The sequence below is a fragment of the Pteropus vampyrus genome, unplaced genomic scaffold (assembly GCF_000151845.1).
Source record: "Pteropus vampyrus isolate Shadow unplaced genomic scaffold, Pvam_2.0 Scaffold34, whole genome shotgun sequence".
Taxonomy (NCBI): Eukaryota; Metazoa; Chordata; class Mammalia; order Chiroptera; family Pteropodidae; genus Pteropus; species Pteropus vampyrus.
In genome coordinates, this window is record NW_011888815.1 from 2,375,015 (window position 1) to 2,398,182 (window position 23,168).

Sequence of the window (23,168 nt, forward strand, 5' to 3'; positions counted from 1 at the left end):
TGAATCCTCAAACCTTTGAGAGATACATTCTAATTATATCATGCTAATTCAAATTTATTTTTATTAAATATTGTCATTGTCTAACCCAAACATTGGCAGATTTCATTACCCTAATTTTGAGTTTCTAAGCATGTTCTTAGCTTTATGAATCCATTTTTTAACCTTTAAAAAAAAAACCTTTCTAGATTATGTATAATGGCTTTAAGCATTATGTTCACTGGTGAAGACAGAGGGTGAACTCTGAAAAATCATGGAGTCAGGGACACCTTCTTTGCTGTCTCCAATACTCCTTTTCTTTGTTCTGTCTTCCCACTTGGTGGAGATCACCTGCGTGTACCCCTAGTCCTGTTCCCCAGTTCCTTCCTTGGCCACAGACTGTAGGAGCTGTGTCGTGGGCCGTTGCGCTGGCCGGGTGTCCACTTACACCTCAGCATGAGTGTGTTAGTTTCCATGTTCCGTCACAGCAGCATGATTTTCACTCCCGTTAAAGTGTATTTTCATCGCATAAGCCTCCCTCTGCTTTTTCTTGAGGGACGCATCTTTTTGCTCTGTGATCAGCGAAATTTCTGATTAAGCCAGAGGTTGGAAGTTGTCTTACTTATTAATAAAAGTATTGCCCTGCTCGAAGAATAATCAAATATATTTCCTTAAGATAATTCTCATTCTGCGAGATCCGTAGATAAATTCAAGTCACCAAGGTTTAATTACCAGTTAAATCTGTGTTGTTGTTGTTGTTTTTTTAATGAAATGTGTTGGTTTTAGGGGTTGCGGGGAGCACCAGTTTATTTGAATTCTAGCAGTAAAGTTTTTGCTGCCCAGTGATAAGAGCTTTTAATTCTAACTCTACTACTCTATAATATGGTTGCTTAGGTCAATTTAGAATGTATAAGGTGTTCGTTAAATTCTAATCAGATTTATTTTTTATTTGGCATGTTTCAGTTGCATCTGTCACAAGACTTGCTAGTGATATAGAAAGGTAAAAAATAGAAATTGTATCTTATTAATTGCCATTTTCTCTTACAGATACGGGAATATGAATGGATTCATTCTCAGACCAAAAGGTTGAAGTTCAATGCACTTATAACAACATATGAGATTCTCTTAAAAGACAAGGTGTGTAACCGGTAGCTTAAAGGCTAACTTTTGTAGCGTGACTTGTTGAAATGGTGGGGTCTGTACCCCACACTGGCCATGTTATTTTTGTTGTTGTTTATTTCTTTAGAACAAGCAAACGAACAAACAAAAAATCTACAAAGAATATTAAGGTTATAGATTAAAAAAAAACAACAGAACCTTACAATTGAAGGGGATTGTAGGTAGCTTAGTCCAATTAAACTAAACAGGATAAAAGGTTGTTGAGTCCAGTACCTTCCTGAGATGCTAGTCAGTTACTGGACACTAGACTTGAGCACCATCTCAGGCATTTGCCAGCATACCATTAAGGCATTTCCTCTAGGGCAGGTGATGTGGATGGCCTCTGTGAGAAAAGAGAAAAATGAAAATTCTCTCCTTTCTCCAGTTACTAAGAAATGGATGTGGCAGGTGATCCCGCTGGTGATAATAAGTATGAACACGTTCAGTTTGCTGGCTCTTGGTGTTTCTATGTTTCAAGGGTGGGGTGGAGAACAGGCAGAGGAGAACTGTAATTAAGGCGAGACCGCAAAGTCACGAGTTTTTTTGTTTTTGTGTTGTTTTTGCCCAGCATGCCAATTTTTGTATTCTTGCTTTGGGGCACGCAGCAATACCTGGCATAAGAGACCCCCTGCTCCCATGCCTTTTAGATGAGGACGTGCTCTTTTGAGTAGACACCAATCTGGCAACCAACAGCATAAACAGAAGAGTCCTAATACACTTGAAGTCAGTGAAGGATAAATGTTTCTGTGATGGTATTTGTACAGAGATAATAAACACTTGAAAGTACTTTTGGGTTCTCTTCTGACCTGGTGGCTCGTTCTGTTTTGTTTTTACTTTAGACTGTGCTGGGCAGTATTAACTGGGCGTTTCTGGGAGTGGATGAAGCCCATCGTTTGAAGAATGATGACTCTTTGTTGTATAAAACTCTGATTGATTTCAAGTCCAACCATAGGCTCCTGATTACGGGGACCCCTCTTCAGAACTCCCTCAAAGAGCTCTGGTCCTTGCTGCACTTTATTATGCCGGAGAAGTAAGCTCCTTCCTGTGTGTTTCACAATTTGCTAGACTGTCTGAAACGCCGATGCTGTTTAACTCTTTAAATAGACTTTAGGGAAAACTGAGGGCATGATTTGGGGAAAGCAAAGCATTAACTGAGGCAGGAAGAAAAGTGGTAAAATGTTCCAAGGTAAATGGGAGAAGGCACAGAAGACAGCCTGTTCAGGAGGAAAGCCATTTATCTACCAAACTTTTGAATCAGTTACTGCTTTGAGGAAATAACTAGTAAACAGGACATGTCAGACCTTTGCACTGTTCTTGGAAGACAGTCAGTGTAATTGAAATGAAGTACACAAGGTACACAATCTGACGCGTGTTAGAAATATCTGAAATCCAAAGTTTTGATGACAAGTGTCAACTTTAGGTCTTACTCAACTCTTTAACTTACTGACAAATTGCGGAATGTCTTTATTGAAAAGATTTTTATGAGAGAGATGATATGCACATTTTCATGATACTTAACAGTATCCAGTGGTGGTTCAATGCTTCTTAAAATGGAATCACATCAGTGACCCCGAGTTGGAAGACCCTGCTCAGCCTGGCCCCTGGCCGTGTTGGCTCGAGCCGCTGTCTGCAGCGCTCACTGTGCTTCAGGCACCCTGGCCACATCTTCATGTCCCCCAGCACGCGATGCCACTGTTCGTCTGCAGTGTGTTTCTCCTCGTCATCGCCTGGCCAGTCACTTCCTGATCTTCTGTCATGACCCCCTCCTTTTACAGGTCTTCTCAGACCATCTCACCCAAAGCAGCCTATTTGACATGCTTGTCCCTGCCCTATGTTATATTCTTTTTTCTCCCTTTTTTTCCCCCCCTCATTCATCTCCTGTCACTAAATTCTGCGTTCAAACATAGCAGAGATCTTGTTTGTGTATCGATGGTCTGCATTGTTCACAATAACACCGGGCACGCAGTAAACAGTTCAGAGTTGTGAAATCGACAGATAAATGCTCCACAAATATATAAATATATATTTTTAAATCAGAAGAGATTTGAGTGTCTCCTATGTGCTGTAAACTGATCAAGGCATTTGGGATAGCCGAGTGAATAACATAGAAATGGTCCCTTCCCCCATGTGCTATTAATTTTTTTTAAACAACCTATTGAAATATATAACCATGAAATATACCATTATAAGTTCACAATATTTTATTCACCCAAAATGTTCTTTCTTGCCTGTTTGTACTTAATCTCTGCTTCTTCCTCTATTAGGCAATCACTAATCAGCTTTCTGGAATCCTAATAAGTAGTCTTCTGTTTTTGGCCTCTTTCACTTGGCATAATAGCTTTGAGAATCATCTATGTCATAGTTTATCAAGTAATATTTTATTGTATTCCTATCGAGTCACCAGTTAATGGACATTTGGATAGCATTAGTTTTGGGCTGTTCTGTCTTTATGTGGACGCGAGTTTTATTTGTCTTGGTTAGATGCTTAGGAGTGGAATTGCTCGGTTGTTTGGAAAGTATATAGTAAATGTCTTAAGAAACTACCAGGCTGTTTTCCAGAGGGACTGTACCATTTTACATTTCTCCCAGAAATGTTTGAATTTGCTCATTTTTCTGTATCATCTTGGTGTATTGTCAGTCTTTTGGACTCTGGGCACTCTGGTGGGTGCGTAGTAGTATCTCATTGTGGTTTTGACTTGGCATTAATGACGAATAATGTTGAACATCTTTTTACATGTTCATTAGCTATTTGTATATCTTTGGTAAAATGTTCAAATCTTTTGCCCATTTTAAAATTGGATTGTTTTATGAGTTGAAGAGATTTTTAATTTTTTAAAAACATATTCTGGATCCAAATGATTTCTTAGCATATCATTTACAAATATTTTGTCCCGATGTGGCTTGTGTTTTCATTTCTTAATGTTGTCTTTTGAAGAGGAAAAGCTTTTTAATTTGATGAAATATAATTTATCATTTTTTGAATAGATTATTCTTTAGTACCATAAAAAAATAAGACATTTGCTTAACTTAGGGTCATATAGAGCCTTCCTTTTTTATTTTCTAGAAGTTTTAGTTCTTACATTTAGGTCAGTGTGCCATTTTGACTTTGTGTTTATAGTGTAAGTGTGAGGGCCTAAGTTCTTTTTTTTTTTTTTTTTGCAGAGAGATTTTGGAAACTGTCCCAGTGTCTTTTTTTGTTTGTTTTTCGTTTTGGTACCTTTGTCGAAAATCAGTTGAGAGCTTAAATGTTAAGGGTCTATATCTGGATTCTCAGTTCTTTTCTATTGAAACATAGTTCTGTCCTTAAGCCAATGCCACACTGTCTTGTACTATTAAAAATACTAAAGTACTATAGTAGCTTTGTACTAGTTAAAAATGAGAAAGTGCAAATTCCAGTTTTGTTCTTTTTCAGAATTATTTTTGCTATTCTACGTCCTTTGTATTTCCATATACATGTTAGGAACAGCTTATAAATGAAAAGAAAATAATCTGAAATTTTGATAAACATTATGTTGATTTTATATATTAATTTAGGGAGAATTAACAAGATGAAGCCTTCTCAGCCATAATGATGGAAAGTTTTCTCCATTTATTTAGATCTTCTGTAATTTTTCTCAGTAGTGTTTAGTTTTATTAGTGTGTCAATCTTGTACTTTTGTCAAATTTTGAGTGGAGTTTTTAAATCTAATTTTCACAGTATAGTAGTTTTGTATATTGATCTTATATCTTGTAAACTTGCAAAAATTACTTCCACTGTTTGTTGTTGTTGTTTGTTTATTTCTTCAAGTAAAGGCAGTTCAACTTTTCTCCAGTGTGAATGAGTGACTTTTATTTCTTGCCTTATACATACTGGCTAGAACCTTCTTGGTGAATAGAAATGGCAGGAGTGTAGGAGGTTAGCCATAGAATTTTTGTAGGTAACCCTTTATCAGGCTGAGAAAGTTTTCTTCTATCCTAGTTTTTGAGAGTTTTTATAATGAAAGAGTGTTAGATTTTGTCACATGCTGTTTTCTGTGTTGAGATGACCATATGGTTTTTGTTCTTTATTCTACCAGTGTGGTTGTTACATTAGTTACGTTTTAGATACTAAGCCAGCCTTTCATTCCTGGGATAAATCTGACTTAGTCATGATGTAGAATTCTTAGTTTATGTGTTGCTGGGTTCAGTTTGCTAATATTTGTTAAAGATTTTTGCGTCTCTGCTGTGTGTGTGTGTGTGCGTGTGTGTGCGCACACGCGCACACACCCACATACGCTATCTGCCTGGTATTGATACATGAGTTAGAGAGTGTTCTCTCCTCCATTTTCCAAAAGAACTTGTTAAGATTCATGTCATTTCTTCTTTAAGTATTTGATAGGATTCACCAGTGTATCTGTGTGGGCTTTATTTTTTCCTTTGTGGGAAATTTTTAATTACTAATTCAGTTTTTAGTTACCGATCGATTCAGATTTTTGTTTCTTCTTGATTTAGTTTTGTTAATTTATGTCTTTCTAAAATTTTGTCCATTCTTTCTAAGTTTTCTAACTTTGTTGGCATAAAGTTATAGTATCTCTTCATAATCCCTTTTAATTTTTGAAGGATCAGTAGTTGACCTAAATTTTTTGATTATGATAATGTGTGCTTTTTTGTCTCTTTTACTTGGTCATTTCGGGTAAAGGTTTAACAGTTGGAGGGATGTTAACTAGAGCTGATGATGAAATGCTTGGCCATTTATGAGTTCAGAGGTGGCAGCAGACTCTATTGATGCCATTGTGCCTGGCGGCAGTGCTAGCATTTGCTGTCTCTTGACTTTTCATCTTATCAGAGCATACGCTTTGAGTCTTACATGGCTCTGGGTGATGTTGAGGTGCTCGAGTTTGTTCTGAGACTCGACTGGCCTCAGCAGAGCCGAGATACCAGGTGCCAGAGAGCAGCTGTGGAGCAGGGGCTCACCTTCCCGTTTAATGGCATGCTCTCTCTCACCTGCCGAGCTGCAATCTGCACGTGAAACCGGGCTAATTCTTCCATGCGCTTTGTGGACATTCTGCTGGAAGACAAAGCATGTCTTTTTAATTCTCATGAAATAAATTTCCTTCATTTTGAAAGAAACTTGCTATAATGTCCCATTCTGGATTTTTTCCATAAATTTTTAGTGAACCAAAGATGATTGAATTAAGGTTTAAACATGGTTAACTTTAACCTATAGAGTTCAGGCAGAATTACTATGGGTGACAAGTTTTTAAATTCGTTAATAAAATTTGTCTTCCTAAGTTCTGTTAGTATTGAGTTTGTATCACTTGTATTTGCTTTTCTCGTTTGGGGCCTATAGAGCCTTGTGTACTGTCATTATAATCTATTAACTTTTTAATCTATGAACAATAAAGATTATTGATGGAAATTATATAACTTTTATCCATGAGTAGTGACAGCTATAATACTGCCACTAATAATTCTTTTACCTCTGAATTTTATTTTTCCAAGAAGTTGCAGCTTATTAAAGGATAGTTTATGATTAATTTTTCTGCACTATATCAATAACATGTTCATGTGCATACTAATTGCATTATATGCTGAAATATTTTGTGAGCTCTAGATCCGGTCTCAGAATTAGAAACCTACTGTTATCCATGTGGACTGATGGAATTAATTAGTTGGTTTTCCCTTTCATTTTTGTCTTCCCCTCTCGTATTTAAGAGCTAGTGATTTATTAAATTTTACCTATCTTTATAGGGAAGATCCTTTTTTTTTTTTTTTTTATAGATGTCTTTCTGTTTAGTTCCTTTAAAAGACATTTTTGTTGGAAAAATGCTTTTTTCTCCTCTGTAACTAAGTAACTCTACACTACTTCATCTCTAGGTTTGAGTTCTGGGAAGATTTCGAGGAAGACCATGGGAAAGGGAGAGAGAATGGCTACCAGAGTCTCCATAAGGTGCTAGAGCCTTTTCTTCTCCGGAGAGTGAAAAAAGACGTGGAGAAGTCTCTTCCTGCCAAAGTGGAGCAGATCCTTAGGGTGGAGATGTCGGCCCTTCAGAAGCAGTATTACAAGTACGTTACTGGCCCAGCTTGGTCCGGATGTGATTAGGACCGGTACCACGAAGCCATGAGATAGACAGTTGACAGATAAACCGTTTTCTTTCCCCCCCTCAGTGAAGTCTCAATACAGATTTAAATGGCAATTTATTATGGTCAGAGGAAGTTTTATTATTCTCGCTTTTTTATTTGGGTGAGAATATAATGCGCACACTACTTTCCATTATGTGGGTGATCTGAGGTATATCCTTAGTGCTAACCCCCCACGAATAAGCAGGCATATTTCACACATTTATATATAGTCATCTCTGCCATGAATTCGTCTCTTAAGGTTCTGTGACGTGCCAGGCATTCTGCCGGACGTTGGGAACATGAAGATGAACAGAACGTGTTCCTGCCAGAGCCTCGTTGCTTAGTTGGGAAGACAGACTAGAGACAAATAATTAAAACAGAATGATGTTTAATGACTGAGGCACGTGCAGAGGCTGTGCCGGTTCGGAAGGAGGGGCACCCAGCTCTGCACTGGAGGCTGAAGACTCCTTTCTGACACTCCAGGGGGCACAGGCAGCCCGTGCACTTGGTTTAGGTTATTACGTTAGAGGCAAAATGTGGTGGGTGTGGAACAGAGGGTAGCACGTATCGTGCTTGTCATAGGCTTTAGTTTTGATGATTTAAATTTGGGTCTGGAATAATGGGAATTAATTGTATCATCATAAAAATTAGTCTTTTAAAGTTCGAGGTCTAATAATCTTAGACTGTTTCCTGTTTGTCCTTAATTAATGTATGACAATAAAAGCGAGTTTAATTTTCAAAAATTGCTATCTGACACTTTTGCCTAACACTACTTTGACTTAAAAAAAAAATTTTATTAGAACTCACAACTACATACAAAAGTAGAATAGTGTGTAGTCACGTACCCATAACCCAGCTTCAACAATTATCAACTCATGGCCAGTCTTAGTACATCCAAATTTCCTTTTGCATCCCCCATATCATTTGAAACATATTCTAGGTACAGATCATAAATATTCCTATATATCTTTTAAGAGATACAGACTCTTTTAAGAGTTAAGCAAACCCCCTCCCCCAAATAAAATATTAAAAAATAATAACCCGAGCTCGTAGATACAGAGAACAAATTGGTGCTTGCCATCATCAGGAGGTAGAGGGCAAGAGAGATGGGTGAAGGGGGTCAAAAGGTACAAACTTAAGAGTTATAAATAGTTACAAGAATGCGATGTACAGCATGGTGACTGTAGCTAATAATACTATATCGCATATTTGAGAGTTGCTAAGAGAGTAGATATTAAAAGCCCTCATCACAAGTAAAAGAAATTGTGTATGGTGAGGGATGGTAACTAGACTTATTGCGATCATTTCACAATATGTACTAATATCGAATTCTTATGTTGTACACCTGAAACCAATGTTATGTCAGTTATACTTCAGGTAAAATAAAGTTAAGCATAGTATCATGCTAACATGGTAACACGCTTTTAAAAAATCAATAATTTCTTAACATATTTATAATGTCCAGTGAGTGATTACATTTTCTTGGTTTTCAAAAACACACACCCACCTCTGCTTGTTTGCGTTGGGGTCTAAGTAAACTCCATACGTTATGATTGGTAGGCGTGTCTCTCCCATGTCTTTGTTAATTCTTTGAGTGAAGAAACTCGAGTCTGTGTTCTGTAGATTTTTCTCATCCTGGATTTTGCTGCTTCCAGCTCTGTGGCATCATTGACTGTTTTACTCTGAACACCTTGTTTCATGCGCATTCACAGATGAGTGTAGAGGGCCGATTAGACTCAGATTCAGTGTGAGTACTTTACAGAACACCCCCAGCTCTCTGTTTCTTTAACTCTAATAACAGTACCACCCTCATTTGCAGATGGATTCTGACCAGGAATTACAAGGCTCTTGCCAAAGGAACAAGAGGCAGCACATCTGGTTTCCTTAATATTGTGATGGAACTCAAAAAATGCTGCAACCATTGTTACCTGATCAAGCCCCCCGAAGAAAACGACAGGGAGAACGGACAGGAGGTTCTTCTGGTGCGTTCTTAGCCTTGTCTGTACTTACTTCCCAAGACAGTTTAGTTTCTGTAGATGGTTTTCATCAGAATGCTCCTTTTCCTCCTTGATGACTCTTGAAGCATCAAGAGGCTTTAAAACTAGATGAGGAAGGTTACATCCCTAGTTAAAATCTGGAAGGTGTGGTGTCACAGATAACAGGTAAAGAGCATTTCAGGAATGTCTTCTCAGCCAGATTGCAGAAGGCTTCAGAAATCTTACAGACGTTTTAAGAAATGTGAACTCTCAGATTAAGGGCAGATAGAAGTTTGCTTTTGCACATGATGATTGGAATGTCTTTTCAATCTTTAGTCCCTGATCAGGAGCAGTGGGAAGCTGATTCTATTAGATAAACTGTTGACAAGACTGCGAGACAGGGGGAACAGAGTCCTTATCTTCTCTCAGATGGTGAGAATGCTGGACATCCTGGCCGAGTACCTGACTATCAAGCACTATCCTTTCCAGGTGAGGATGCTGTTACTGGGGTCTCTTCAGCAGCTGTCTTAAAATATAGTTTACTGCTGTGGTTATTATAAAAGAAATAGCACACTCCAAAAAGACGATTATCCCCCGAGCCCCGTGAGCTTTCCGATCTAGCTCATTATTTGATACCACATCAAATAAGAATGCATTGTTTTTCTTCTTAGGGAATAAGTAGTCTGGAGTCCACTCAGGTTTATCATGCCTACTGTTTTCTATTAATGGGAATATTAAATGCGAACGCTTCGGTTTTCTGATATCAAATATGAAAACCTGCCATTTAAGCTTACCTTTGGGTTAAGGCTCTGAGTAGATTTGGTCGTTGGAAGGAGAAAGGGGATCCCCACGTGTGATTCTCCTTGTGTTCAGGTGGCTCTGGGTCTGGTAAGCAGAGCTGTGAGCTGGGGAGATAGATGCAGGTCGTTCCTTGACCGCCCCTAGCCAGCTGACATTCTCTCTGGGGCCAGTTTTGCCTTCTATAAATGAGGTATTTTGTTCATCTTAAGTGGTGATTATGAGGGGAAGAAATATGAAAATGATTTTAAAGAGTGAGAAACGCTTTATAGGTACAGCATACAAGTAATTAACCGTTACTATTTATTTTACATACTCAATTTCTCTGTGCTAATTTTTTTTGGCTCAGAGCTGACATGCACTCTAATAAAATAATTGATCGCACCAGTAAATGCCAGAGGCTCTCTCGAAGATTTGTTTTGGTTACTTGAACACTTTGCTCTGATTTTAGAGTGCAATTTTTGGAAAAGCTGGGTTATATGATTAACTTAATTTTAACATTTTCTGTGTTATGGCAAAATGTTTTCCAAACAAAACGATGAAAGTGATTTTTTGGTTTGTGTAGCACTGAATAACTAGGCAGCATGTAGCCACATGAGCTCAGAGGCATCATTTTTCTGCAGGATTAATTATTAGGTGACCAGGGGTGTAGTGTTTCCTTGTCTCTTCAGTACTCAGTGGTGAACAAGCAAACAAAGCCTCTAAGCACAGCTTGGGTTGCCCTCTTCCTCCTTATAGGCCCTGGCAGCCGTTCTGATCCTTGGATAAACCCAAATAGCCCTCGAATCAGAAGCTTCTGACCTTGAGTTTGAAACCGGAGAGCTTGGGGCAAGGCCGTGTGCTGCCTAAGCACAGCCCCTTGACAGCACATTGCCAGTGCATTCCTGGTATTTTTACCCAGTGGGTGTTGGACCGATGAAGGTTGAAGTCTGGTGTTTCTATTCTGAGTGTAGCTGATCTTCCTACCTTATGATTTTCTCACGATTTATTTTTACAGCGTCTGGATGGTTCCATCAAGGGAGAAATCCGAAAACAGGCACTGGACCACTTCAATGCAGATGGGTCTGAGGTACACCACGCATGACTTTCTTATTGGGGCAGCTTGAGCTCTATATCAAGGGGATAGCTTAATGGATTCTGTTTTGGAAATAATTCACAGTGTAATTCTCCCGTCTCCAGAAGGCAGTGAGAAATCACTCATGTAAAAGATGCCTCTTAAGTTGGTTGTCACTCCAAAAAAGCACACGCATGCTTGTTTATCTTCCTTGGTGTGCATTAATGAGAGTCGTCCTGCTCTCTACCCTCTTTTCTCTGGTGACTTCCAGGTATCATTTCTGGGCCTAGGAGAGGCCAGGCAAGATGGAGGGCTGGCCCATAGGCTTAGTTTTAACACGTATGTTACATCAGAGGGTTCTGATCTCTAATTTTTTGGTGTCTTCGAGTCTTGAAAAAGTATATTTGCCATGTGTCAGATTTGTCGGACCCTGGCGTGATGTGGCTTAAAGTTCTTGTTTTAGCTTAACAGCAACATTTAGTTAAGTGTCCAGCTTGAATGTACCATTACAGGGTATTTCATTTTTTAAGACACACAGGGAAGAGCCACTCCGGACAAGTTAGAAACCATGGTAACATGGCAGTTTGTGCATATTGAACTCTTAAGTACTAGAGGATTAGAGAGAAGTGAGGAGAAGAGGGTTGGTGAAGGTAGTGCTGTAGGAATGTGTAGAGATGCAGAAGTTCACCTGGACCAGTTCTGGAGAGAACGTTAGAGCTGAGGTCTGCTGGGCCGCTGTTTCGTATCGATAGAACAGATTTGACTTTCTGCTCTCCAAAGAGTTTGACGCACTAAATGTCTGTCTCAACAGTGTGCCTTCTGTCTTTAGAATTGCACATAGGCTGTAGTATTCTGGATTCTTCTTCATCCTACAATTTTGGTTCTCCTTAAGGAGCTTTGGGCACTAATCTCTTCAGAACTGAGCCCTGACTAGTTAAGAAGAGGAATCGAATTACCAAAAACGTTGATAATCATCTAATTCCCATTCCTCCTCTCTCCTCCTCCCTGTTTCCTCAACTGTAAAATTATGATAATTCTAATCCCTGCTTCATAACACTGCTGTAAAGATTAAACGCAGTGATCAACATATACCACTGAGCACATTGCCTGGCACATAGTAAGCGCTCAATAAATGTGAGCTATTTTTATTCCTCAGTATTTGTTGAAATTGGTTTCGAGTTCTTTGTAGTTTAAAAATAGTATGAGTCGAATGTTTCATATTGCCCTTTCTCAGAAAAAAACTGAAGTTGCTTTTGTAATAGTTCTCAATTGATGGCCCTGCCCCATGGCTATGTATAGAATACAAATTTTCTATCATTTTCTGCAAACCTGGCTCTTTTAAAATTAATTTAAAAAAATGAAGTACTTTGTTATTGGGGAAAGTGTTATACGTACATTTTCAAAAAATTGAGAAGATGGTGAAGAATATAAAGAAAAAAATTTGTACAAAACTCCCGTCCTGGACACAACTTGCTGTTCACATTATTTGGATGTGTTTCTCTTTATATTGGGTGAAACCATTTGTTTCTTTATATGTTTACCTTGCTGGGACCATGCTGCATATAGGTTTTTGTCACCTTTATTTCAAAATTATACTCTGAGCATTTTTCCCATGTCATGAAATGTTTAAAATTTTTTAATTTCTAATATTTTATTATGCCTGTGCCATTATCTGTTTACTCATTTTGTTATTGGATGGTTAGGTAAGGAAGGGGATATGAGCTTTTTAAAAAGATTTTTGATACATTTTGCTAAGTTTTCATTCTCCAAACAATTTATATTCATACTGTTTAAGTATGAATGTTTCCATTTTTACCTCATCCTGAGCTGCACTGAGTTTCATAATTTTTAACCTTTGTCAAGTTGATAATAGACACAAATAACATCTTATTATAGCTCATGTTATCTTTGATAAAGAATGACATGAAAAATTGCTCATACGACCATTGAAACCCCAGATAAATGTAACACAGAACCACTGGTTTTTGAGTGCCAGTTCTGTGCCTGAATGGGGTCAGATCAAATTCCTTGAAAATAGAAATCTGGCTTTTTTATGGCTCATATAGTTTATTCTCTGCCTCCTGCCCACGTTTTTCTGGGCGCTCAGGTGCGGGCAGGCGTCACATGCCTGCCCAGCCTCTGCGGTCACCGATGTGGAAATTGGACCGTGTCGGTGTCTGGGGCTCTCGCACACGTGGCTGCTCAGCCACACCTGCCCTGGCGCACTCTGTGCAACTCTGTGCTGATCGAGGCCCCTTCGCTTCTCAGCACTTGCCGTGGTCTGCGAGTGCAGTGCTGGTTGTCCCTCACCAGCCCAGCGAATGGACGGACGTCACGTACAGTTTTCTTGTTTGTCCTGACTGCCTCACGTGGCATCTTCCGCCTTTCCCCAGAAACTCAGTATCTAGGCAATTTGCGGGAATGATCCCCTTGATAAATAAGTTTGTCCGGTTTTTGTTAATGCTTGTTATAGCAGTTTTAGCCAGGCGAGAACACTAATTCTTTTACTCCTGTTGCCTTATTAGATCCTACTTGACTGCTTAGTTCATTGCACTGACTCTTACCTCTTAATCAAATAAAAATTCACTCTGCCATCAAGTCCCTGACATTCTTTTAGCCTCCATAAAGTTTGTCCATCATATCTCACTTTTCTTCACACCTGCAGGGGTTTCCAGGTGTAAGGGCTTATTGGACTGTGAGACTGTTTCTGAGAAGGCCACTGCATAAAGTAGTATATTGCATTGTGTACAGGACTTCTGTTTCCTGCTCTCGACAAGGGCTGGTGGCCTGGGAATCAATTTGGCTTCAGCGGACACAGTCGTCATCTTCGACTCTGACTGGAACCCCCAGAACGACTTGCAGGCACAAGCCCGAGCCCATAGAATTGGTCAGAAGAAACAGGTCAGTGGCAAGAGGCTTCTGGCTGTGGCTTAGGGAAGAGGGAGAGGGGTTATTCAGGCCTTTGAGGATGTTCGCAAAATGTTTTCTTTCGTGTTTTGCTTTCATCACCCCCAGAGTAGATGTCTTGTCTGTTAACTAGTACAGAGAAGCTGTCTTTGGGGCTAAGACAAGCCTATTATGGAACTATTCTGTTGCACTGTTTGAAAAGTACATCACCGGTGACCTTCTGGTTTACCCTAAGAAAGGGCTGTGATAAACAGACTCAGAACTGAGGTTTTCTGTTTTAATATGGGAAAGTCGTTGAATATTCCAACATTGTTCAAGGTGGTCTATTTTTATTGCGTATGACTAATCTTAGCCCTGAGATGTGTTGGAAAAGCACATGCTTGTTTCCTTCATATGTCATTCTCACATTCAGCTTAAGTTTTGGGTAACTCTTAAGTTTCATTAGTGAAATGATTTTAGCAAGATTTTTATCATTAGAACAAGGCTGTAATAACAATTCCTTAAAGGCAGTTTTATTTAAGAGTGCAATCTGTTGGCAGCTAATAAAAATATCTGCTTAAGCTGTCTGCTTGGATGGGTGGCTTGTAGTCGTGTGTGATAGTAGAGAACAGATCTTTTTTTATTTCCCTTCTTGGTTTTAGACAAAGGTACCTTTATTTCTGTGTGTGATCATGCATAAACATAACATTTGCTTTTCCCACAGGTAAATATTTACCGCTTGGTTACAAAGGGGACCGTGGAGGAAGAGATCATAGAACGGGCCAAAAAGAAGATGGTATTGGACCATCTGGTGATTCAGCGCATGGACACTACTGGCCGGACAGTCCTGGAAAACAACTCGGGAAGGTCCAAGTGCGTGACAGGAAGATGGGAGGGGGTGGCAGAGTCAAATTGATTTTACATCAGACTCGATCTAACTCTTCTATTAGGATTTTGTACAACAGACGTTAGTCCTTTATCTGAGAAAGGCCGAGCCAAGACCGCAAGATGGCTTTTCCATTTTATTATGTTTCCCCTGTTTCTTCTTCCTCTTTTTTGCCTCTTAGTCCTCTGCTCATGTGCTCTTTCCTTCCTGCCGCATCTTGCCTTTTGCTTTTGGCTCTGCATGTGGCGTATGGCACAGCAGCAGCAGGGCAGCTGTGTGCTCTCCATTAGGCTTTCATTTTGGCACAATGTTGCCTTGAACTTTTTAGCAGTGAGTAGATTGAATTCACAGCTATTTTGTTACTATTGGTAAAATGTTTGTATGGAGATTGATATTTGTCCCATTTAAACAGAAGGGTACAGAAGGAAAGTAGTCAGGTTCCAGTTGGCTTTATCTGGAAGCGCAACTGTCTCTCTGAGTTTACAGATTCTGACCAAATTGTTGAGCGTCTCCTATGGCAGTCCTGCAGGTTGTATCACAGGTGAAATGAAAGGAGCCCTTCCTTAGTACAGTGTCTTCCGATAACTTTCCCTTCTAGAGGAAGGAACCCAGGTGGAAGAAGCTGGGTTCTTTCTCCTTAGGACCAGAGGTGAGGAAGTTGAGAAATTCTTAGTGAATCGAGAGACAAAGAGAACTCTCTTCTTTCACGTCACTAACTGCATTTCTTGCCTAACCGTGTAGTAGGTGAGCCAATAATCCATTTCCTAGTCTTTCGCTAGGTTAGGTTCACCACCACAGGCTCATTCTGTAGATTAAAAAGAAGTGAAATCTGTGAGAGATCATTTTTCTTGTGACAGCATTTATATTTTTACCAGCAATTTGACCCATTTATAGAGGGATGGGCATGTAGTAGAACCACATAGAGGTTACTTGACATTTATTTCTAAGAGATGACATTTTACTTTTACAGTTCAAATCCTTTTAACAAAGAAGAGCTGACAGCCATTTTGAAATTTGGAGCAGAGGATCTCTTCAAAGAAATGGAAGGGGAGGAATCAGAGCCTCAGGTGATTGACGAAAAATTATTTTTCTTGACAAGTATCTGTGAAAGTCTACATTTTTCTGGAAGCAGATTCCGAGTCTACGTTACAGGCTTTCAGTAATTACTTGAAAGATGTAGTTTTTGTTTGATTGTTTTTCCTTATAGAGCTCAAAGCTTTTACTGAATTGAGCAGGAAGGAATGAGTAAAGCATATGAGGGTTCTGTCCTCAGTCGTCTTTACTCCAGTTTTATTTTTCATGGTCTCTGAAGTTTCACTCTATCATTTGTATAAATAGTAGTTTGAAACATTAGATGTAAAGGATATAAAGCGGAGATCGTACAAGAAAATAAAAAATGCAGCATCAGAAGAGAGAGCTGGCGTATCCATCTTCAGTACGTGCTGACCGTGTTGTTGTTTTACTGTGTTCGTGTTGCTGTTCTTCTTTTAGGAGATGGATATAGATGAGATTTTGCGCTTGGCTGAAACCAGAGAGAACGAAGTGTCAACAAGTGCGACAGACGAGCTTCTGTCACAATTTAAGGTGTGGACATCATCGTGGGAGGGAGTCCTTAGTAGTGGCCCAATTAACCAGTCGTCACCAGTCATAACTCATGCCCGTTAGCACTTTCTGATGCAAGGCATTTTGCTTCTCCCTTTGCCGAAGTTGACTCACGTCCTGAATATCATTCTGTAGTGTTCCGTGTGCGTGTAGACTCTGCAGCCCTCCTCCTGCAGGGCGGAGGAGGAGAAGCGTGTGCAGAGGGCCGAGGATGTGCCGTCAGTGGGATGGGTGGAGACCTAGCTGTGGCGGAGCTCTGGGGGTGCAGAGGGGTTGTGGGAGAGACAGAATAGACGACTAAGAGGTCGAAGGTATAAACACAGAAGGTGATGAGAAGTTCTTGATGACTTGGTGGGATCTTTTAAGAGTGATTATGGGATGGTCAGTGGTATCTGATATAACAAAATTAAATGAGATTAGAAATAAATGCAGAAGCCGGACACCAGATCAATAGGAGGTGGCAGCATTGAACATAGACGTTATTAAAAAGCCAGCGAAGAGTGGAGTGAAGGTCATTTATGGGATAAAAGGGTCAGGTAAGGCAAGGAATTTTAAAGATGTTACCATGTTTCCAGGTTGAGGAAAGAACTTGAGAATCGGGAAATACTGAAGGTTCTAAGGAAAGAAGGAAAATATGTTGGCACATTACCCCAGAGGAGACTGGACGGGGTGTGATCGAAAGCAGAGATGGAACATTGGCCTTTGAAGGAAGAAAAAAGTATGCTTTAGGGACCAGGAGGGGAGACGAGATGTGTGAGTTTCTGCTGATGACCTTAGTTGGCAGCAAAGTGAGTGAGGTGTTTGCTGGGAGGTGGAAAGGATTTGGGATGGCCTTGGCTGGGGCTGGGAGTTGTACGGGGAACTCGATTAGGGAGTAGAGCTGAATTCGGAAGACAGGCTTCACATTGGAGCCAGTCAGCTGGTTGTGTGACCTTCTTCAGCAGGCCTTGCGGTCAGAGAGGTTAGCTCATTGTGGGGATCCCTCGGTGGGAGAGGGCTTGGTAGGCATGGGAGAATCAGCATGGCAGATTCGAGTGAGAACGTGGTTGAAGAGATTGACGTGGGTCGGCTCTGTGCAGGTTAGAGAAGCAGGGAGACCTGGGGGTTACAGTGATGGTTTAGAGTGGCAGACCCATTAGGACTGAGGGAGGAGTGAGGGAAGTGGTCGGAAGGAAGCAGTGTTGTGTGACGAGGTCCCAGGTTGGCCACAGGTAGAAGTTGTCTCTGAAAATCGGAATGAGTTGAGTAGACCAGAGAGCTGTAGGATCACTTAATGTGTCTGAGGATGATAAAGATGAATTACTAGTGTTTCAGCTGGTTTCAACTTCTGTGAGCGCTGTCTCCTCCTCAGACAGAAGCCTTCACGGTGCTGTCTTGGTTGGACAGTTGTGTGAGTGTTTCAGTGTAAATTTCTACATACTACAGGTTGACCAGAAGTCACAGTACTGGGTACTCTTGTCTTTCTAAAGCCCTTTTGGCCATTATGCTTAAGCAGCTGGTCTTCAGTAACTCTTACTATGCTTCAAGCACTGTTCGCAGTGTTTTACATGTGTTAATTCTAAGCCCTTACCACAGTAGATGTTATTTTCATTTACAGATGAGGAAACTGAGGCACAGAGAGGTTAAGTAGATGTCCTAAGGTGGTGTCATGATTACATCCTAGCCAGCGTCTGGCCCTTAACCACTACGCCATTCCCTGAAAGAGTTAATTTCCAGCTGCGGGAACCACTAACATATGTACATGTAGTGTTGATATTTGTATTAATTGATAATCATTTTCATATGGCTGTTTTAAGAGTCAGACCTGAAGTAATTACAAACAGCTTAATTTAAGAGGTTGGTCAGATGATTCATTTTAGAGAATGGAGAAATGTTAAATTTTCAGTCTCCGTAATTACATGTTTTATTTCGTCGTGGAATTTAAAAAATCTGATTGTGAGGATTATGATACCCATGTTGGATGCTGGAGTTAATTTCAGTCAGAAGTCTGAAAGTTCGGACTTCACTGTCAGCTCCAACTGACTTGGAGGAGTCAGATGTCCAAAGCCCTTTTGTACTTCATTACATTCGTCAAGTGTAGGTGGGAAGGGACAGAGAGAACATAGAGCCTTGGCCTGGGGCCTGCCCACCGGTGCTCAGAGGTTGGCCGGGGCTAGTGGGCGTTTCTGTGGGGCCATAGTCTCTAAGGCTGAAATGCCAGCCCGTAGGCGGTTTTCTCTCTGGGGTATGTATTATCTTACTGCAAGTAGACATATAAAATATTTGATATAAATAGCATTTTCGTTCAAGTTTGTTAGAAATTTTGCATTTTATGTTCTCATTTTTATTCTAAGGCTGAAGTACGTTTTGAGCAGTGAACTTATTACGTACTTTTAGCTTCTACACTTTTGATAAAAAAAGAACAAGGGAACTAGTTGGCTAGATGTTAGCCAGTGCTTTGAGTTAGGCGTTATTCCAGATGAGGTCTATTCAGTAGCCATTTGTAATTTCTAGAACTGTAAGTTCATAATGGATTAGTATAGGTTTTCTGCGTTTTGTAATCTAAATCTAAAATTTTTAATTAGTATCATGAAAATACATGTGGTGTCATGGTTACATTCTAGGCAGCGTCTGGCCCTTAACCACTATGCCATTGTATGATTTAAACAACAAATCTTCCAACAAGACTTAAGAGAATTTATATTTTTATATCTATCTCTGTACTTTTCAGTACAATTTCTAATGAACTTGAGGGTTTGCAACATTGATTTGGGGAATGAGGAGGTTAGTAGACAGTCTATGCTTTGGTTATGTAATATCACAGGCGTCCTTATTATTCATGGCTCCTCACTTAGAAACACTGAGTTGCCGTTTTAGTGGGTGGCGTTTGGGAGATGGGGACACATCAGTTGTCCATTCGCTTTAAGGTCGCCAACTTCGCGACAATGGAAGACGAAGAGGAGCTGGAAGAGCGCCCTCACAAGGACTGGGATGAGATCATCCCTGAGGAGCAGAGGAAGCGCGTGGAGGAGGAGGAGCGGCAGAAGGAGCTGGAAGAGATTTACATGCTGCCTCGAATTCGCAGCTCCACCAAAAAGGTGACCGAGCGAGATGTGATGCGCACGCCCTCCTTATGCTCTAAGGGCCGCGGGGGCGCTCATCGTTCGGGGAGGGCCCCTGACCTGGCGGGCTCAGGGCAGGGTTCTGGGCAGCCTCGGTCAGGAGCGTGTGACAAGGCCCCCGGCTCACGAGGCGTCTCCTCTTTGCACGGTGGCTCTTTGCAAGATGGCCGAACAGAATTCGAGTTTGACTGAAGTTTGCGTTTTGCCGTTGTGTTTAGAACCAGTGATCCTAACAGTTTGTTTCTAATTGGCAAAGCTCTTTTAACCTTTAAGTGTTTGTTCACAGTACTTGGTATAAGTACTTACAAGATATTATGGAAATGTACTTCACAGCTTACAGAGCACCAGCACAGGCACTGTCTAATTTGATTTTTGCAACATCGAAGTAGGTAGTTACTACCCAGTTTGTTGGAGATAAGAGACTTGGCTTTGTGCAAGATGTTAGCTGTTATTTACTGTGCACTCACTGTGTGCCAGGCATAAGTCAGTGTGTTTACTCTGACTCATTCTCATTCTTATGAAAGCCCTGAGTGTAGGTGCTGTTATTTCCATTTTATAAATGGAAAACAAAGGCACAAAGGAGTGAAGTGACTTGCCCAAGGAAGTCAACGTGCACCTACAACTTAAAGATGTTTATTCCCGTGTACTTATTACATTACATTCTATCTCTGGAAGTGAGAATGTCCCAATGGAAGCGTGTCTCCCTCCATTATGTGACATCTGCCTCCCTATTTGTCAGAGAAAACTTGTCTGCTTTGATGGGAAATTCTGAATACCAGAGAGTTAAGATGCACTGGTCTTCGTCCTTAGACCACTTGGACCTGGCACTTAACTACACTGTGACTTTGCCCTTTTAGGCTCAGACAAATGACAGTGACTCTGATACGGAGTCTAAGAGGCAGGCACAGAGATCCTCTGCCTCAGAGAGCGAGACGGAGGACTCTGACGACGACAAGAAGCCGAAGCGCAGAGGGCGCCCGCGGAGTGTGCGGAAGGACCTGGTGGAGGGCTTCACTGACGCGGAGATCCGCAGGTGGGTGGAGGCTCCACCCTCACTCCGGCTCTTGGACCCCCGGCCCTGAAGGCAGGGAGGGCAGAGGCCCTCACCTGCCAGAAAGGCCAGAGAGACCGAGTGGTACGCCATCCCAGAAATGCTTCTCCATCGCAGCGTTATTTTGAAGCAGATCCCAAATGTCATTATTTCAGATGTAAAATATTTCTGTGTATTCCAGAAGGGGAAATGCAGAGTTGAGGAATAACTGAGTTCACTTTCACAAATAACACTTTCTTAATCTTCATATCCGCTCTGTTCCTTTCATATTGTGTCTTAGTTTTTGTCACACTCATTCCTATTTTCTTCTGTCACCATCCCCTCTATTTCCAATCCCCCTCTCCCCCATAGTGTCTCTCCTTACACTGTTACCTAACCAGATTATTATAGTGATTCGGCATGTCATGTCACAGTGAGACCCTGATGTATTGTGACATCTTGCTTTTTATTGACAATGCTAGTGGTTAGCTCATGTAAGGAAGGGCGCAGATGACACATGGACTGGCTTTTGGCATGGTTCAGGGTGAAGACTTGTTAGAAGGATGCGTTGGATTTTTGGTGGGAGATAAGGTTGGGCAGAAGGAGTCAGCAGAGTTTCCAAAACAGTTTTACTCAAGAAGCTTTAAATTATGTATTTATTATACTTTGTCTCATTCCCAGAAATATTTGAGGCAGTCCTAAAAAGCATATAGTTGTATTATTGACCAGAAGATAATGAAAAATACTGCAGTATGGAATTGAAAGTAACAGTAGTGGACTGAATAGACCCATTAACTATTTGGGGGCTTTATCACTCGTTGTGGTGATTGAATCATTTCATAAACGTACCTTGTAAAATGGGTGATATTAGAATTAAGTCACAGTTCTCAATTATGTCCCTGGGCAGTTTCCTGATCAGTCACTGGGAATAAAGTTGATCTTTAGTTTGAATAGATCTCAGCACTTATTATTTTAAATTGGTCATTTTCAAAGGCATTTAATGTTTATTCATTTAGTGTGTATCATAAGGATTGACCCAGTCTATTTTTGACAGTTTACTTGGCTCATGTTTTATCATAGGATGTGTTTGCGTTAACATAGCTAAAGTCTCTGTTTTCTGTTGCGTTTCTTGATCATCATCTTAGGTTCATCAAGGCGTATAAGAAGTTTGGTCTCCCCCTTGAACGGTAAGCTTAGTAATAATTCCTTATCTGTCTTTCACTTTCGTTACATTGCAGTTTCTTTGGTACTATGTCCGTTTAAGGTCTGGCACCTTTTGGTGGCCTACTTCTTAGACACTGATGTATTCACATCAATGTGACTTAGACATCAGCAAACATAACTGTGGAAGAAACTATACTTTGCTTCTAGAACAACCCTGCAGTGAATGAAAGTAGGCTGGAGGAAGGAAAAGGGGCACGAGGAAAGCAAAGTGGTTTAAGACAGGCTTCTGGCCCTTCCCTGCTGCTGTTATCCAACAGTCAGTTAACAAAGGGAGCAGAGCCCCTTCCCTTCAGTCTTTTGAAATTGTTATGCACTGTTCAAGGCTCAGTTCTTTATGATGAAAAACAGGTAATCAGCCTTCATTGTGACAGGGTTTTTGTTGGAAACTCGTAATAATCGATTTAGGAATGTAGAGAAAAGTGTTTGGAGGAGCAAGCTTATATAAGGCCAGGTGGTATCTCATGGGATGTAAGAAAAGTGGGCACGGGTCCTTGAAGTGTCCCCATGTTTGTCCGTCCTCAGGCTGGAGTGCATAGCACGTGATGCCGAACTAGTCGATAAGTCTGTGGCTGACCTGAAGCGCTTGGGGGAGTTGATTCACAACAGCTGCGTGTCTGCAATGCAGGAGTATGAGGAGCAGCTCAAAGAAACCGCCAGCGAGGGTAAGTCACTTGGATGTTGGCCCTTCTCTGGGACCTGGAATGAGGTTTCTGCTGCTAACGGCTTTTCTTAGACGAGCAGGCGCATCTCCCATGCATCGCTGCTCCTCCGAGATGTGCATTCTGACCGGCCTATAATTATGCACAGACAGCCTTGTAAGATCCCAGAGGTTTGCTTGCAACCGAGGTCGATTTGCAGAAGGTGTAGAGTGAAGAACAAGATGAGTAGTTTCTTGATGTGGCTATAGAAAGTTTAAGTGGGTTTGGATATTGTGAAGACCTGAGTGGGCAAAGCAGAGTGGACATGTCTGTGTTTTGGCAGTAAACTAGGACATTACAGACCTCAGCTATCGGTAATTAATTACCTGGGATCCACACAGCATATTGTTTTGTTGTGACAGACAGACATAAAGAGTTTCGAGAATTAGTTGGAAGGAAGTACCGCAAACGTTTTTGTGACAGTGAGATTTCCATGGCATCGGGGTGTGTGGTAATTGGATTTGACCTGCGGTGTTTTCTCTTCCACACCAGAAATGTTTCTGCCTGTCCTGTAAGAAGTGGCTGTTGGGAGGCTGACATCCCATTGGTTAAGGGACACCCTCAAGGTTGAGTCTCACAGAGCTGAGGCGCTGTCATGGTGCACTGGACTGTGGTCTGTCCGTGCCATTTCCCCTGTTTCGCCACTCTTCACCGTGCTGGAGAGCACTCACAGGAGGCTGTGTCAGCCGGGGTCAAGT

At 40.9% G+C, this 23,168-nt stretch overlaps 1 protein-coding gene across 4 annotated transcripts in view; it reads left to right on the plus strand.

The window, feature by feature from the left end:
- The window catches only part of CHD2 (chromodomain helicase DNA binding protein 2), a 75,322-nt gene that overhangs the window by 39,577 nt on the left and 12,577 nt on the right, over positions 1 to 23,168 (plus strand). For all 4 annotated transcript variants that reach the window (XR_002779664.1, XM_023528960.1, XM_023528961.1 and 1 more), the window contains exons 14-27: positions 1,024 to 1,113; positions 1,974 to 2,164; positions 6,970 to 7,158; positions 9,035 to 9,197; positions 9,528 to 9,680; positions 10,987 to 11,058; positions 13,795 to 13,944; positions 14,654 to 14,802; positions 15,786 to 15,882; positions 16,307 to 16,399; positions 19,324 to 19,494; positions 20,376 to 20,551; positions 21,694 to 21,735; positions 22,295 to 22,434. Coding sequence is in view for 3 of the 4 variants with exons in the window: in XM_023528960.1 (XP_023384728.1) it covers positions 1,024 to 1,113; positions 1,974 to 2,164; positions 6,970 to 7,158; positions 9,035 to 9,197; positions 9,528 to 9,680; positions 10,987 to 11,058; positions 13,795 to 13,944; positions 14,654 to 14,802; positions 15,786 to 15,882; positions 16,307 to 16,399; positions 19,324 to 19,494; positions 20,376 to 20,551; positions 21,694 to 21,735; positions 22,295 to 22,434 (1,876 nt within the window). In the remaining variant the exon portion in view is untranslated. The remainder of the gene's footprint in view (positions 1 to 1,023; positions 1,114 to 1,973; positions 2,165 to 6,969; positions 7,159 to 9,034; positions 9,198 to 9,527; positions 9,681 to 10,986; positions 11,059 to 13,794; positions 13,945 to 14,653; positions 14,803 to 15,785; positions 15,883 to 16,306; positions 16,400 to 19,323; positions 19,495 to 20,375; positions 20,552 to 21,693; positions 21,736 to 22,294; positions 22,435 to 23,168) is intronic.